This window comes from Sporothrix schenckii, assembly GCF_000961545.1.
Source record: "Sporothrix schenckii 1099-18 chromosome Unknown Cont46, whole genome shotgun sequence".
In the NCBI taxonomy this organism is placed as follows: Eukaryota; Fungi; Ascomycota; class Sordariomycetes; order Ophiostomatales; family Ophiostomataceae; genus Sporothrix; species Sporothrix schenckii.
In genome coordinates this window covers 579,576-591,641 of record NW_015971147.1, presented here as the reverse complement: position 1 = coordinate 591,641, position 12,066 = coordinate 579,576, and the positions used below count along the sequence as shown (strand labels likewise).

Here is a 12,066-nt window from a genome sequence, read left to right as displayed (position 1 = left end):
GAATCGCCGGGATGGCCCTTTTGGAGATTGGGCCCCCGCACTTTCCAAATTCCCGATAGTTTTCTTTAGTCTCCAAGCGTGTCGTCACTTTTTTAGTGGCATGTTAGTGTTAGTGGACACCAAGGCGTTGTCTGTGGGCAGCCTTGGAAGGCCCCTGGCGCCGTTTCATTGTCAACATTAACTACACCTCCACACGCTGACACGGCGCACTAGCTGGTGTGGACAGCGATAACGAGCAGAATGATGCATCGAGGCAAGATGAAGTACATGAGAGGCTAATACGGTTGTTGTTCAACCGCTTTTATTTTTTTTTATTTTTTTTATTTTTTATTTTTTTTTTTTTGGACTCGACATTTTCCTGTACTGTCAGAATGGGACACGAAATAAGGGCATGAAGTAGATGAAGTCAAACCACCAAAGGAAAACAATTACGAGCTTATCGGCTTTTTTTTTTTTTGGATATCAGGCACGCTCTTTTGCGTATCGTTACTAATATTCGTTTGCCATTCTTATGCAACAACTCGACAACATGGCAACAACAGTAAAGCGCCCCGTCCGCATCGGCGGCGCCTCGGGCGGTTTCACGGACCGCGTGGCTGCCATTGGCCGGCTGGCCCGTGACCCAGACGTTGACGCCGTGGTCGGCGACTGGCTCTCGGAGAATGTCATGACGGGATACGGCGCCGGCAAGGCCCGCCAAAGGAGCGCAAACGGGCTCGGCAACGACGACGACGCCAACGAGAAAAAGCTGCCCCTCGAAGAACGCATGAAGACGGCGCAGTACGCCAGCACATTCCTGCAGTGCTTCGAGCCGGCGATGCACGATCTCGCACGCAACGGCACCAAGCTAGCAGTCAACGCCGGTGCCAGCGACACGGAGCTGCTCGCCGAGGTGGTGGTGGATATGGTGCAGAAGGCGGGACTGGATCTCAAGGTGGCGTGGGTCGAGGGCGACGACGTGACGGAGGCGTTCCTCGCGATGGCCGCGGACGCCACGTCCGAGATCCGGAGCCTGACGGACGGCAAGACACTGGCCGAATGGGGCCACGAGCCGATCTGCGCGCAGGCGTATCTGGGCAGCCTGGGCATTGCCGAGGCGCTGCGGCGGGGCGCCGACATTGTGATCTGCGGTCGGGTGTCGGACGCGGCGCCGACGGTGGGCGTGGCGGCGTGGTGGCACGGGTGGACGGCGCGCGACCTGGACCAGCTGGCGGGGGCGCTGATCGCGGGCCACATAATTGAGTGCTCAGCATTTGTGACGGGCGGCTACTACAGCCGGTTCAAGGAGCTGATGGCGGCTCAGAAGCACCTGAACCTGGGCTTCCCGATTGCGCACGTGCACGCCAACGGCGAGTTTGACATTGCAAAGGAAAAGAACACCAACGGCGTGGTCAACACGGAGACGGTGACGGCACAGCTGGTCTACGAGATCGCGGGCCCGCTCTACTACAACTCGGACGTGGTGGCGGACCTGCACAACATTGCGCTCGCGCCGCTGGCCGACGATCTCGTGCACGTCAGCGGCATCACAGGCCACCCGCCGCCGCCCACGACGCGCTGCGGTGTGACGGCGCACGGCGGCTACCAGGCCGAGTGGCACTTTTACCTGGTCGGGCTGGACATTGAGGAAAAGTGCCGCTGGATGGAGGAACAGGCGCGGCACGCCATCGGCGAGGAGCTCCTCGGCCAGTTCTCGCTGCTCAAGTTCCACGTGCACGGCACGTCGCCGGCCAACCCGGCCAACCAGGAGATTGCCACGGTGGACTTGCGCATCTTTGCGCAGGCCAAGGATGCGGCGCTGTTCGATCCCAGTCTGCCGTACGGGTTCGCGCGCAAGCTCTACGAGACGGTGCTGCAGTCGTGCCCCGGCGTGTCGCGGTCCAACGACCTGCGGCAGTCGACGGCCAAGAGCTACTACGAGTACTTTGTCACCCTCGTGCCGCAGTCGGCATGCCGCCACCGCGTGCACCTGCTGTTTGGCGACGCGGCCATGCGCAGCACGCCCGTGGACATTGCGCTGCCGCCGCAGACGCAGACGTACGGTGCCCAGGCGTCGTACGACACGCGCAACCCGGTGGCCCTGTCGACGTTTGGCGCGACCGTCGAGGCGCCGCTCGGCTGGGTGGCGCTGGGCCGGTCGGGCGACAAGGCGTCGGACGCCAACGTCGGGTTCTACGTGCCGACAGCCGAGCAGTGGGACTGGCTGCGGTCGTTCCTGACGATTGACACGTTCAAGGCGCTGCTGGGCGCCAAGGAGTACGGCGGCGGGCGCATTGACCGGTTCGAGATGGGCAACATCCGGGCGGTGCACTTTCTGCTAAAGGACCACCTGGACCGGGGCTACAACTCGGGCTCCGGGCTGGACACGCTGGCCAAGAACCTGTGCGAGTATCTGCGGGCCAAGTACGTGCCCATGCCCAAGAAGTTTATCGAGAACGGCCACCTGTAGGCGGAGAGGGCGTACAAGTTTGAACAAAGCAGAAAATATAGCAAATACAGCAAATCAGTGATTGGGCCCTAACAAAGCACGTCTCATCCCGAAGTAACACTCGATTGGCCAGTTTGCAAAGTCACCTGCAGACACCAACATGCACACTAAGTAGGTCAGGACCGAAGGCGAGTCAGTTCTGCCTCTGCCGTCTTCCTTGCAAGTCGCCAACTAGCGCAGGAGCTCCGGAAACCGAACTCCCTGGCCGTGTTGACTAGCCGGATACTCATGAGACCTTCGTTTAAGCCTGCCCCTCTCTTTGGTCACTTTGTCACTTTTCTCCAACATTGACTGGTAGTTGGTCATATAAATGATTCAGCTGTGCCGGCGGCCCCAAGTGGGTGACTGTTGTTGTCATTGTTCTGTGATCGTTTCCTTGCTTTGTTTTGACGACAACCTTTTTAGAAACTATCCCGTCGAGTGTCTTGATTTTTCTCTGAATTGGTCGGTCAACTTACATCGTCACCACTCCTACGCACACGAACTTTCGCCCACATAATGTCGCCCCAACAACTCCAGGACAAGGTCATTGCCGTCACCGGCGCTGCCTCGGGCATTGGCCTGGCGTTTGCCCAGCTCGCCGCCGCCCGGGGTGCCAAGCTGTCCCTCGCCGACGTCTCGCAGGCCGGCCTCGACAAGGCCGCCGCGGAGCTGCGCGCCACCGCGGGCGCCGACAATGTGCTGACGCGGGTCGTGGATGTGCGCAAGTACGATCAAGTGCAGGCGTGGATCGACGCGACCACGCAAACGTTTGGCCGGCTCGACGGCGCCGCCAACATGGCCGGCGTGATCCCCAAGGACATTGGCATCCACACGCTGGCGGACCAGGACCTCGAGCAGTGGGACTTTGTGCTGGGCGTCAACACCACGGGGCTCATGCACTGCCTCAAGGCGCAGACGCGCGTGGTCGCCGACGGCGGCAGCATTGTCAACGCGTCGTCGATTGCGGGCGTGACGGGCCGGGCCAAGAACGCGGCGTACGCGGCGAGCAAGCACGCGGTGGTCGGGCTGACGCGATCGGCCTGCAAGGAGTTTGGCTACCGCGGCGTGCGTGTCAACTGCATCTGCCCGGGCCCCATCGACACGCCCATGAACCACAAGGCGCGCGAGATTGTCACGGCCAGCGGCGCGACCACCCACACGGGGCAGAGCGTGCTGTCGAGCACGCACGAGAACGCGCTGGGCCGCGCGGGCCGGCCGGAGGAGGTGGCCCACCTGATTGCGTACCTGCTGAGCGACGAGTCGACGTACGTGTCGGGCACGGCCATCTGCGTCGACGGCGGGTGGATTTGCTAAGCCGGCGGAGGACGTAGATCATGCATAGTTTGAATAGAAAAAGAGCAAGCGCAAAAAAATAACAAAATAAACCTAAACCTCAACAGTACGTACTTGATGCTGCCCATGTTCGTCCAAGATGGCACCACCGCTAAAACAACCGCTCCTCGTTGACGACGTCCTCTGGCCGCGGCATCGTGTTTTTGAGGCGCACATCGCAGATCTCGCACGCCGCCATGGCCGTCGCAAAGGCATAGTCTAGGTCGTCCCTTGTGCCCCCGTTGCGGATCACGCCGCGCATGTGCCACGCCACCTCGGCCGTCACGTCCATGGGCACCAGCGTTGCAATGTTGAGCTGGCTCGTCGCCACGGCGCCCAGCACCGTCGTGTCCGACTGGTAGTAGCCGTAGATGGTCGTCACCACGAGTGTGCGCAGGTCCGGCCAGTACTGGTCCATGGTGTCGAGGAAGGGATCGAGGTCCGCCCGGAAAATGTTGCGCATGTACGCAAGGCCGCGCGCGTCGGTATCGGCAGGGCGCGCAATGTGGCTGCGGACGGACGCGACCTCATTGGCCGCCGGTGATGGCAGGGCCCGGACGAGCGCGCGAAAGGCGTTGATGGTGCGCGGGATGCCAAAGATGACGCTCGTCTTGAGCAGGGCTTCCTTGATGCGCCGGAGCACCAGCTGCTGGTGGGCGATGTCGTCCGGGTCGCTGGAGGCAATGGCGGCCTTGTACACGTCGCCCACGAAGCCGCCCTGGTTGCAGGCCGCAAAAGCGCAGGCCGTGATGCAGTACCATGTCTCGGTGGTGCCTTTGCTGGCTGCTTCATCCGCCTGCTGCTGCACAAAAGCGCGCGCCCTAGCGGCCATGTCCGCGTCTGTGGCGTGCTGCATGGTGGCGACGTCGTGGTGGTTGAGCGTGTGTGTTCGGAAGGATGGGAGTATGCTGTGTTGCGTGTAAAGGAAGAGTGTCAGCTGGGTGCATCGACAATTTGGAGCAAACACCTCCTCGCCAACCGGAGTCGTATATCCGCCGCTACTGCACCAGACAAGTGCATAAACGGCCCAATGTGGTGTCATGAGAAGAAAAGAAACAAGTAAACTGGCAACGATCAGATAAATAAACAAAACGGGACACAGACTGACATACGCTCTCTCTCTATAAACACTCTACCACATTTGCACACAATTTGGTGCTACCTGCCCATTCTCGACCGCCCCTCCCCTTACAACTTCGCCTTGTCTTGCACCGCCGCAAGAGCAGCCAGAATGTCCCGCCGTTGCAGCTTGCCTGTCGTGCCCTTGGGCAGTGCGTCCAGATGGAACAGGCCGCCCCGCAGCTTCTTGTACGGCGACACCCTGTCGTCCATAAACGCCCGAACCTCCTTGAGAACGGCGGGTCGATCCGCGGCCGCCACCGACGGGGCCAGCGTCACCGCACCCACGGGCACCTCCGTGTCCAGCGCCTTGTCAAACACGCCGCACACGCCTGCGTCCGTCACCAGAGGGTGCTCCAGCAGAATCGCCTCGAGCTCGGCCGGCGGCACCTGGTTGCCCCGGAACTTGATCAGCTCCTTCTTGCGGCCTGTCATCCACAGGAACCCGTCGTCGTCCATCTGCACCACGTCGCCCGTGCAGAACCAACGGTCGCCCGTCACGGGGTCTGTGTAGAACGAGCCCTCCGTCTCGGCCACATTGTCCTTGTAGCCCATGAACATCGTCGGCCCGCGCACCAGACACTGCCCGTCCGTGCCGCGCGGCACGTCCTGGAAGGCGTCGTCGACGATCCGCATCTCTGTGCCCGCCGCAATGCGCCCCAGGCTGCCCGCACGGTGGCTCTGCGTCTCGCGCAGCATCGCAATGGTCACCTCTGTCATGCCGTAGCCGTTGAGCACCACCGCCTGCGGGTCCAGCAGGTCCCGCTGCAGCGTGCGCACCGTGTCCGACGACAGCGCCGCGCCCGCCACCATGACCGTGCGCACGCTCGTCAGGTCCAGCGCCCGCACGGCCGGGTCCTTGGTCATGCGCGTCGCCGTGGCCGGCACCAGCCGCAGCACCGACGCCCGAATGTCGGCGCACCGCTGCAGGTACGGCAAAAAGTCAAACCGTTTCATCGCCACCACGTAGTGCCCGACCCACGCCGAGAACAGCACGCACGCCACCATGCCGTAGATGTGGCCAAACGGCGGGTAAAACACCTCGTTGACGTGCGCGTTGTTGATAAACGGGTTGGTCGCGCGCGAGCTCAGCAGCTGCGCGATGAGCGTGTGGTGCGACAGCATCACGCCCTTGGGCTTGCCCGACGTGCCCGAGCTGAAGCACATGCCGGCCATGACGGTGCTGTTGTCGCGCCCACCCAGGTCGTACGCTGCCACCGACTGGTGCTGGAACCGGATGAAGTCGCGCGGGAACTTGGGTAGAGCTGCCAAGGGTGCCGGCAACTGACCGTGTTGCCCGTCTTCAATGACGATGATCCTGGGCGCCACGCTGCTCGGCGTCTTGGGAGCGCCTGCCAGCGCCTTTTGCACCGTCGGGAGGAGTGCCGCGTCGACCGCAATGATGCTCGGCTTGGCAATCGAAAAGTAGTGCACCAGCTCATACGGCGTCGCCAGTGAGTTGATCGCCGCAAAACAGCCGCCGCCCCAGAGCACACAGTGGCACAACAGCATCCAGTTGACCGAGTTGTGCCCAAACAGACACACCACGTCGCCCTCCTTCATGCCGTGCGCCGTGCGGAGTGTGGCCGCACCCTGCGCCGCCCGCGTCCGCAGTTCGCCATATGTCAACTTGTGGCTCGGGTTCTCAAAGTCGCAGATGATCGGCTTGTCGGCCGGCACGTCATCCGGGTTGGTGCGCACCAAAAACTGCGAAATCGAAACATCCCGTGGCGTCGGCGGCGCCGGAAACGGCGATTGATAGATCATGGCGGCGGTGGTGTGCCGTTGTACTTGTGTCTCGTGCTATTTTGTCCCTCGACTGCTCGATTTCGCGATGCCTCAATTTATTATTCGAATCGATTTCTGTCCCTCAAGTTCGAGTTGAGCCTGTCGTCGTGTACCTTGACGATCCTGCCCTCCTCACACCACAAAACGTAAATACAGCCCACCGCCTCTGCCGGCTGGTCCTCCTGGTGTGCCGAGTCCCCCGCAGTCGAACCAGGAAGTTGGAGACTGGTGGAGCTTTGGGTTATCAACTTCCGCTGTAAGTTAATTGGCCAGGCCCACAAGGACCGGCACGGCACAACCTGGACCCCTGACAAACGAGTCAGCGCTGACTTTGGGTTCAGTCGATGGTCGGCATCGAATGTTGAACAGGCCGTTGTCTTCTGACTCGTGTCCTGTCCCTCCTAATCTGGTATAATCTTCGTCAGTTGTAGAACTAGCGATGTCGACATCTCTGTCACGAAACGTGTCTGCGTGCATTGTCCGTCGGTATCGAAGCTCGCCGTTCACTCAGTAACACACCCGCCTTCCAAGACCTGTATCCAAAAAGTAACATAATGCTTAAGCGTCGTCATCATAAACAGTGGTATCAAATCGTACAATTACAATATGCAAGAAAGTCGCGCTGCCAGTTATCGTGCCGCTCAAATGCCTCGCCTTTTTAAACGCCAGCCAAATGCACCCAAACCATGCCTATGTCACCATCGCTCTCTGATTCGACCGGTTCTTGCGTCGTCGGTTGGCCACGCTGCTGGTCTCCATCATCTGCCCAGCTGCCTCCTCAAGCATCTCGGCCGGGCTGCCGAACCGCTCGTGGCCCATCGTGATGATTTTAATGGCCGCGCCAAGTCCCAGCGCAATCGTGCCAGCGCCCACACAGGCAATTGGCCCAAGTTCTGTAACCAGCAGCTCGCTCTCATCCACGGCCATCGGATGCGTCATGTAGTTCTTGTCTCTACTCGCGTTGGTGGTGCTTGTGGCCGTGGCCGTGGCGGCCATCCTGGTAAAAGCCGATGCATCACCGTTGTTGCTGCGTCCCGGAACTGTGTCAATTATGCTTTTGGCCGAGTCAACAACAGTGCAAATGGTCCAGGCCTCCCAGCTGTCCCGTCCACTGGAGTAATCAAGTTTTCTTTGGGAAGGCCTAGGCGAAGAAGTGGCTGACGTGGTGCACGTGGCTCCTCGCCGTCGGAGAATATTGGACCTGTTTATAACCGCTTCCGAGCCAGTTGCGCCGCTGCGGTTTCCGCCGCTATGCTGACCAAGGATTGACGTTTGTCGGACACCAATAACGCATCCATTAGGTAGAGCTTCCCAAAGGCCGGGGTTAGGTACCTCTTCGATGGTCTGCCGCGTCTCGTGCCACATGCAGCTAGGCGCACCGTCTGTTGAAGACGTATCTGACAGATCGTCCTGTGAGAACAAGATGGATCCATCGTCGTCCTGTGGCAAATAGGTCTGAATGACACAGTTCCCTGACTCGGCACATGTATATATGAGGCTGAAGTAGCTCAGCTTTGGAGAGCTTCGTTTGGAATGCCTCCTCGTCGAAAAAATACACCGCAACGAGTGAGGCTTAATCTGAAAGTGGGACACAAAGGTGTGAAGCGTCTCAGACGTGGCAAGGTCGACCATGTCCACCGAGTGTGGTCTGACGACCAAGTAGGCCGAAAAGAGCGGCAAAGCAACGACAGAGTGGGCGTGCTCCTCATTGTCAGTCTGTTGCTTGATTTCCTCGGAGATCCACCCGCGATGGGTGGGAGTGGCGCGGTGGACACAGCCATTCTGTGAGACTGCAATGATAGCCATGCAGCCGGAATCGGAGGGTCCTGTCGCTGGTGAATGCAGCGGTTGGAAGTAGACCGCGGACAAGAGCGTGATTTTACAAATGGCGGAGTCCAGCGTTTCGCCCGTATCGACCCACAGCTCAGTGAGCGTGCCATTGCGTCGAACCACAACGAGCGAGCGAGCCAAATCAGTCCTTTGGCGGGGCATGAAGAAGAAGGCTTCTGGCTTCTGTCCAGATAAATCGATAGCAATGGACGGGCCCCATTCCTTGGTCTCCAGATTCCATAGCATGACGTTATCGTGCGACAAGATCGCAAGCCATGTCGAGTCGTTGTCGATGGCGAGAAGCACTGGAAAGGGGTCGTCGGAGAGCGCGTCGCGTTTTCTCAAAGGGTAGTTAACGCCACCATGAGGCAAGTTCCAGACACGGATCCAGCGATCCAGGCCGACAGAAACAACCAGGCCGTCGGACGTTGCAGCCAAGAGGGCCACGTCGAGGGTATGGCCTTGGTCCAACGTCTTGACGGACAAGGTCGGCTCGTTGGGTGCATCGACGTCACCACTAATATCAGCCATCTCGTCCCAAAGCAGGTAATTCAAAAAGATGCGCATGGCTGCTGTGAGGACCAAAATCACAACCAGGAACGGCGTCGATTGGTGGCGAAAAAAGTCGTACACAGCTGGTAGGAACGGGCGCTCGGTGACAGACTGCATGCGGTCGCTTCCCTTCAAGACAAGAACAAGAGGCTCGTACACGCGAGCAATATAACTGTGTGCCTCTGGCTTCACGACACGGATGACCTCCCGTGCTGTCTCGTGGTCTTGAAGACGAAGCCACGATGTCAAGCTGCGGGCCTGGTGGAGGCCCCGGAGCTGAGAAGATGCGCTACTCCAGTCGGTCAGATTATTTTTACTACCACCATAACCTATTCCATAGGTGAACATGCGGTTCAACGTGTGTGATATGGTCTCGTTCTCGAAAAAATGCCACTGGGCAATGATGACAAAGCCGAGCAGGATGATCGTGCCGGCGATGCGCGTGGAAACGTCAATGCGGCCCTGGAGAACGGCTGTCATCCAAGATTTCCGCGAAATCGATTTCTGGGGGGAGACAAAAACATCCGGATATATTGACCGGCCAGGCGGCCGCTGGTTTCTCTTTGTTGATGACGATTTCTCGAGGAAGTCGGAAAGTTCTGACCGTCGCACCTCTACGCTAAGGACAGCCAGGAAGAAAGTGGAAAAGTAGAAGAAGTCGAACACAATAGCAATGGCGAGAAATGCACAAAAATCCGAAAGGCCGGTTGTGACGAGCTTCGAGATGCCCCAGAGAAGCACGAGATGCTCCACAACACTAGCAAGAGCAATGTGCGTAGTCTCCCCAAAAGCCGTGCCAATTCGGCTACTGGTACTTTCCTCCGAGTTTGTAGCGATGACAGCGTTGATAAGTCGAAGCATATTCTCCAGACTCATGGAGATAATTACAATCGGGTAGGCGGCGCGTGGGATGCGAGACAGGTCGATTTGGAGGATAGCGCACACCGTGAAGCTCGACAATATCGAGACAAATATTTGCGTGACAAACGTCACCATAAGGCCAGGTCGAGACTTGATTGCTGGAATCTTGGAGAGGTTATGGATGACGTAGACGAACGTCAAACAGTACGCCAAGGTCAGCATGACCGAGTCCTGTATCGAGATGGGGAGAAATTGAAACTCGTAGAGCTGGCTGGACAGGTTACGGGCATCTTGGGGGTAGATGTCCCATTTGTCAGTCACATGGGTGGCAAGTTCGGCCACCTTTCGTTCCCATTGCCGTCCAACAGGGGAATCGCGAAGATGAATCAGAGTTATGACAATGGCGTCGGCGGCGACCAGGGCGCGGTCCTCAAATCTCTTGCCGCTGAAGACAACAGAGTGTCGCAAAGTGACGTTGAGAGATGTATGCTGATTCTTGTGCTCGTTTACAGTGGCGAGGATATTGGGGTCGGTTGCGATCAAGTCGTGGTCGTTCGACCAGTAGAGCAACGGCGAATGAAAGAACCACGACTGGTTGGTCAAGCCATTGACGACGTGGAGTGTGTCACGCTCGAGAACAGAGAGATTCGCAAGGGGATCGCGGACAGTGACGTTGTTCGTTAAGATCCTTGGGTTAAAACCTTTCGTTGGCCCGAGGATTTCGTCTTGGAGCTCCAGTGCGCCGAGGAGGACGTTGCGCTCCAGGGCTTTCATGTAGCTGCCGTGGACCCATATGGAGCGCATAAAAACATTGGGTTCTGTGGCAATGAGGCCGGTCTTCACAGGTTGTGCATTGGTCCACACGTGGTGCGGTAGCCCTGAGGCGCCGCTGGTGAAATCGGGGGCGTAGAGAAACGGGATCGGGTAGATGAGAGCCGTAGCGATAGCTACAAAGATGAGGAGGATCGTAGCAATATGTCGTGCGATATATACACCGTAGCGTGAGAGAATATGTCGTAAAGGATTATTGGGGACGAGACCTGGGGCACTCGTCGTCCTGTAGCAGGTGGTTAGTCGGATGGCACATTTCGCGGGAAAAGGTCACGCTCCTCAGCTGCCATGACGATGGACATACCCCCGTAGCGGGTAGAGAAAATACCAAAGCATCACTGCGGTGGTTGCAGTGTGTCGAAGGCGGAAAGGAAGACAGCCGGTGGCTTTGCGGTATCCGACATGGGAAACGAAGCATGGGTGGCAAGAGGTGAAATGTTAGAGTGACGTAGAGGCCGACGAGCTAGAAATAGGGCGGAGGTTGATTGCCGTCTTGGGGAATTGTAGATGACAAGGGCGGTAGTGGTGAAGGCAGGTGTTCGCATCCAGTTGAAGAAAGAGTCTAGACGACGAAGGCGTACATTCGACAGATGGTCCGCGATCGAGGAAGAGGAGTTGTCCAGACATGGCATGAAGAGAGGGAAGGGCGAGTTTTAGAGACAAACTGAAAACGTCATCCCGCTAGGTGATCAACGATAATACAGCACGGCCCAGGCCAGCGGAAAGGGACGATTGAAGGTAGGCTGGGATGTTGCCCGGCCTGAAATCGTGCCAAAAAAATTGTGGATAGTGCCGTTGAGAACAAGGGAAGAGACACAGTGGATCCACAGTAATGCGAGGAAAGACCTGATGGTGACTTGTCGGGAGTGCAGACTGCAAGGGAAGTTGGACGTATTTTTACAGTTGCGAAAGGCGAGCAGCTTGGCCGTTGAGCGCACTTTGGTTTCTTGCCTTCGTGTTCGCGCGGGCTTTGTAGGTCCGCGCGTTTCGAGGTAATGAGAATTGTGGTGCCTTTTGGTCATCCGAAGAGCGCACGCTAGCTCACAAACGCCCAAACAGAATTCCAAAAAGCCCCTGCCACTGATTCGTGAGCGTAGGTCTAATGGTGGTCGGTGATGAGGAACTGGCGTCGTCCAGCTTGATGCAAGACAGAGGGGAATTCGCCAATAACGAGGGAAAGGGTGCTATTTGAGAAACTTATGGCTGTGTTTGGCGGAGTTTGGCGTGTCGGCTTCGACGCTGTTGGTCGAAGGATGTCCGCTGTTGCTGGATGATCAGAGTCG

The 12,066-nt window shown here is 58.3% G+C and overlaps 6 protein-coding genes across 6 annotated transcripts; 2 read left to right on the top strand and 4 right to left on the bottom strand.

The window, feature by feature from the left end:
- Positions 1-529: 529 nt before the first annotated feature.
- Positions 530-2,449, top strand: SPSK_04103 (uncharacterized protein; the record flags this gene model as incomplete). Its single annotated transcript, XM_016730914.1, has 1 exon — positions 530-2,449. One exon carries the CDS (start codon positions 530-532, stop codon positions 2,447-2,449), a length of 1,920 nt encoding a protein of 639 aa, XP_016586501.1.
- Positions 2,450-2,986: 537 nt separating this feature from the next.
- On the top strand, positions 2,987-3,784 carry SPSK_04515 (oxidoreductase, short chain dehydrogenase/reductase family protein; the record flags this gene model as incomplete). The annotated part of the gene is made up of 1 exon (XM_016731319.1): positions 2,987-3,784. The coding sequence occupies one exon, from the start codon at positions 2,987-2,989 to the stop codon at positions 3,782-3,784; it is 798 nt and encodes a 265-aa protein (XP_016586500.1).
- Positions 3,785-3,914: 130 nt separating this feature from the next.
- Positions 3,915-4,658, bottom strand: SPSK_04531 (uncharacterized protein; the record flags this gene model as incomplete). Its single annotated transcript, XM_016731335.1, has 1 exon — positions 3,915-4,658. The coding sequence occupies one exon, from the start codon at positions 4,656-4,658 to the stop codon at positions 3,915-3,917; it is 744 nt and encodes a 247-aa protein (XP_016586499.1).
- A 332-nt stretch (positions 4,659-4,990) lies between these two features.
- On the bottom strand, positions 4,991-6,688 carry SPSK_04182 (uncharacterized protein; the record flags this gene model as incomplete). Its single annotated transcript, XM_016730993.1, has 1 exon — positions 4,991-6,688. One exon carries the CDS (start codon positions 6,686-6,688, stop codon positions 4,991-4,993), a length of 1,698 nt encoding a protein of 565 aa, XP_016586498.1.
- Positions 6,689-6,970: 282 nt separating this feature from the next.
- Positions 6,971-7,186, bottom strand: SPSK_04757 (uncharacterized protein; the record flags this gene model as incomplete). Its single annotated transcript, XM_016731551.1, has 1 exon — positions 6,971-7,186. One exon carries the CDS (start codon positions 7,184-7,186, stop codon positions 6,971-6,973), a length of 216 nt encoding a protein of 71 aa, XP_016586497.1.
- Positions 7,187-7,399: 213 nt separating this feature from the next.
- Positions 7,400-11,119, bottom strand: SPSK_03897 (sterol regulatory element-binding protein cleavage-activating protein; the record flags this gene model as incomplete). The annotated part of the gene is made up of 2 exons (XM_016730712.1): positions 7,400-11,009; positions 11,088-11,119. 2 exons carry the CDS (start codon positions 11,117-11,119, stop codon positions 7,400-7,402), a joined length of 3,642 nt encoding a protein of 1,213 aa, XP_016586496.1.
- Between the last annotated feature and the right edge of the window lie 947 nt (positions 11,120-12,066).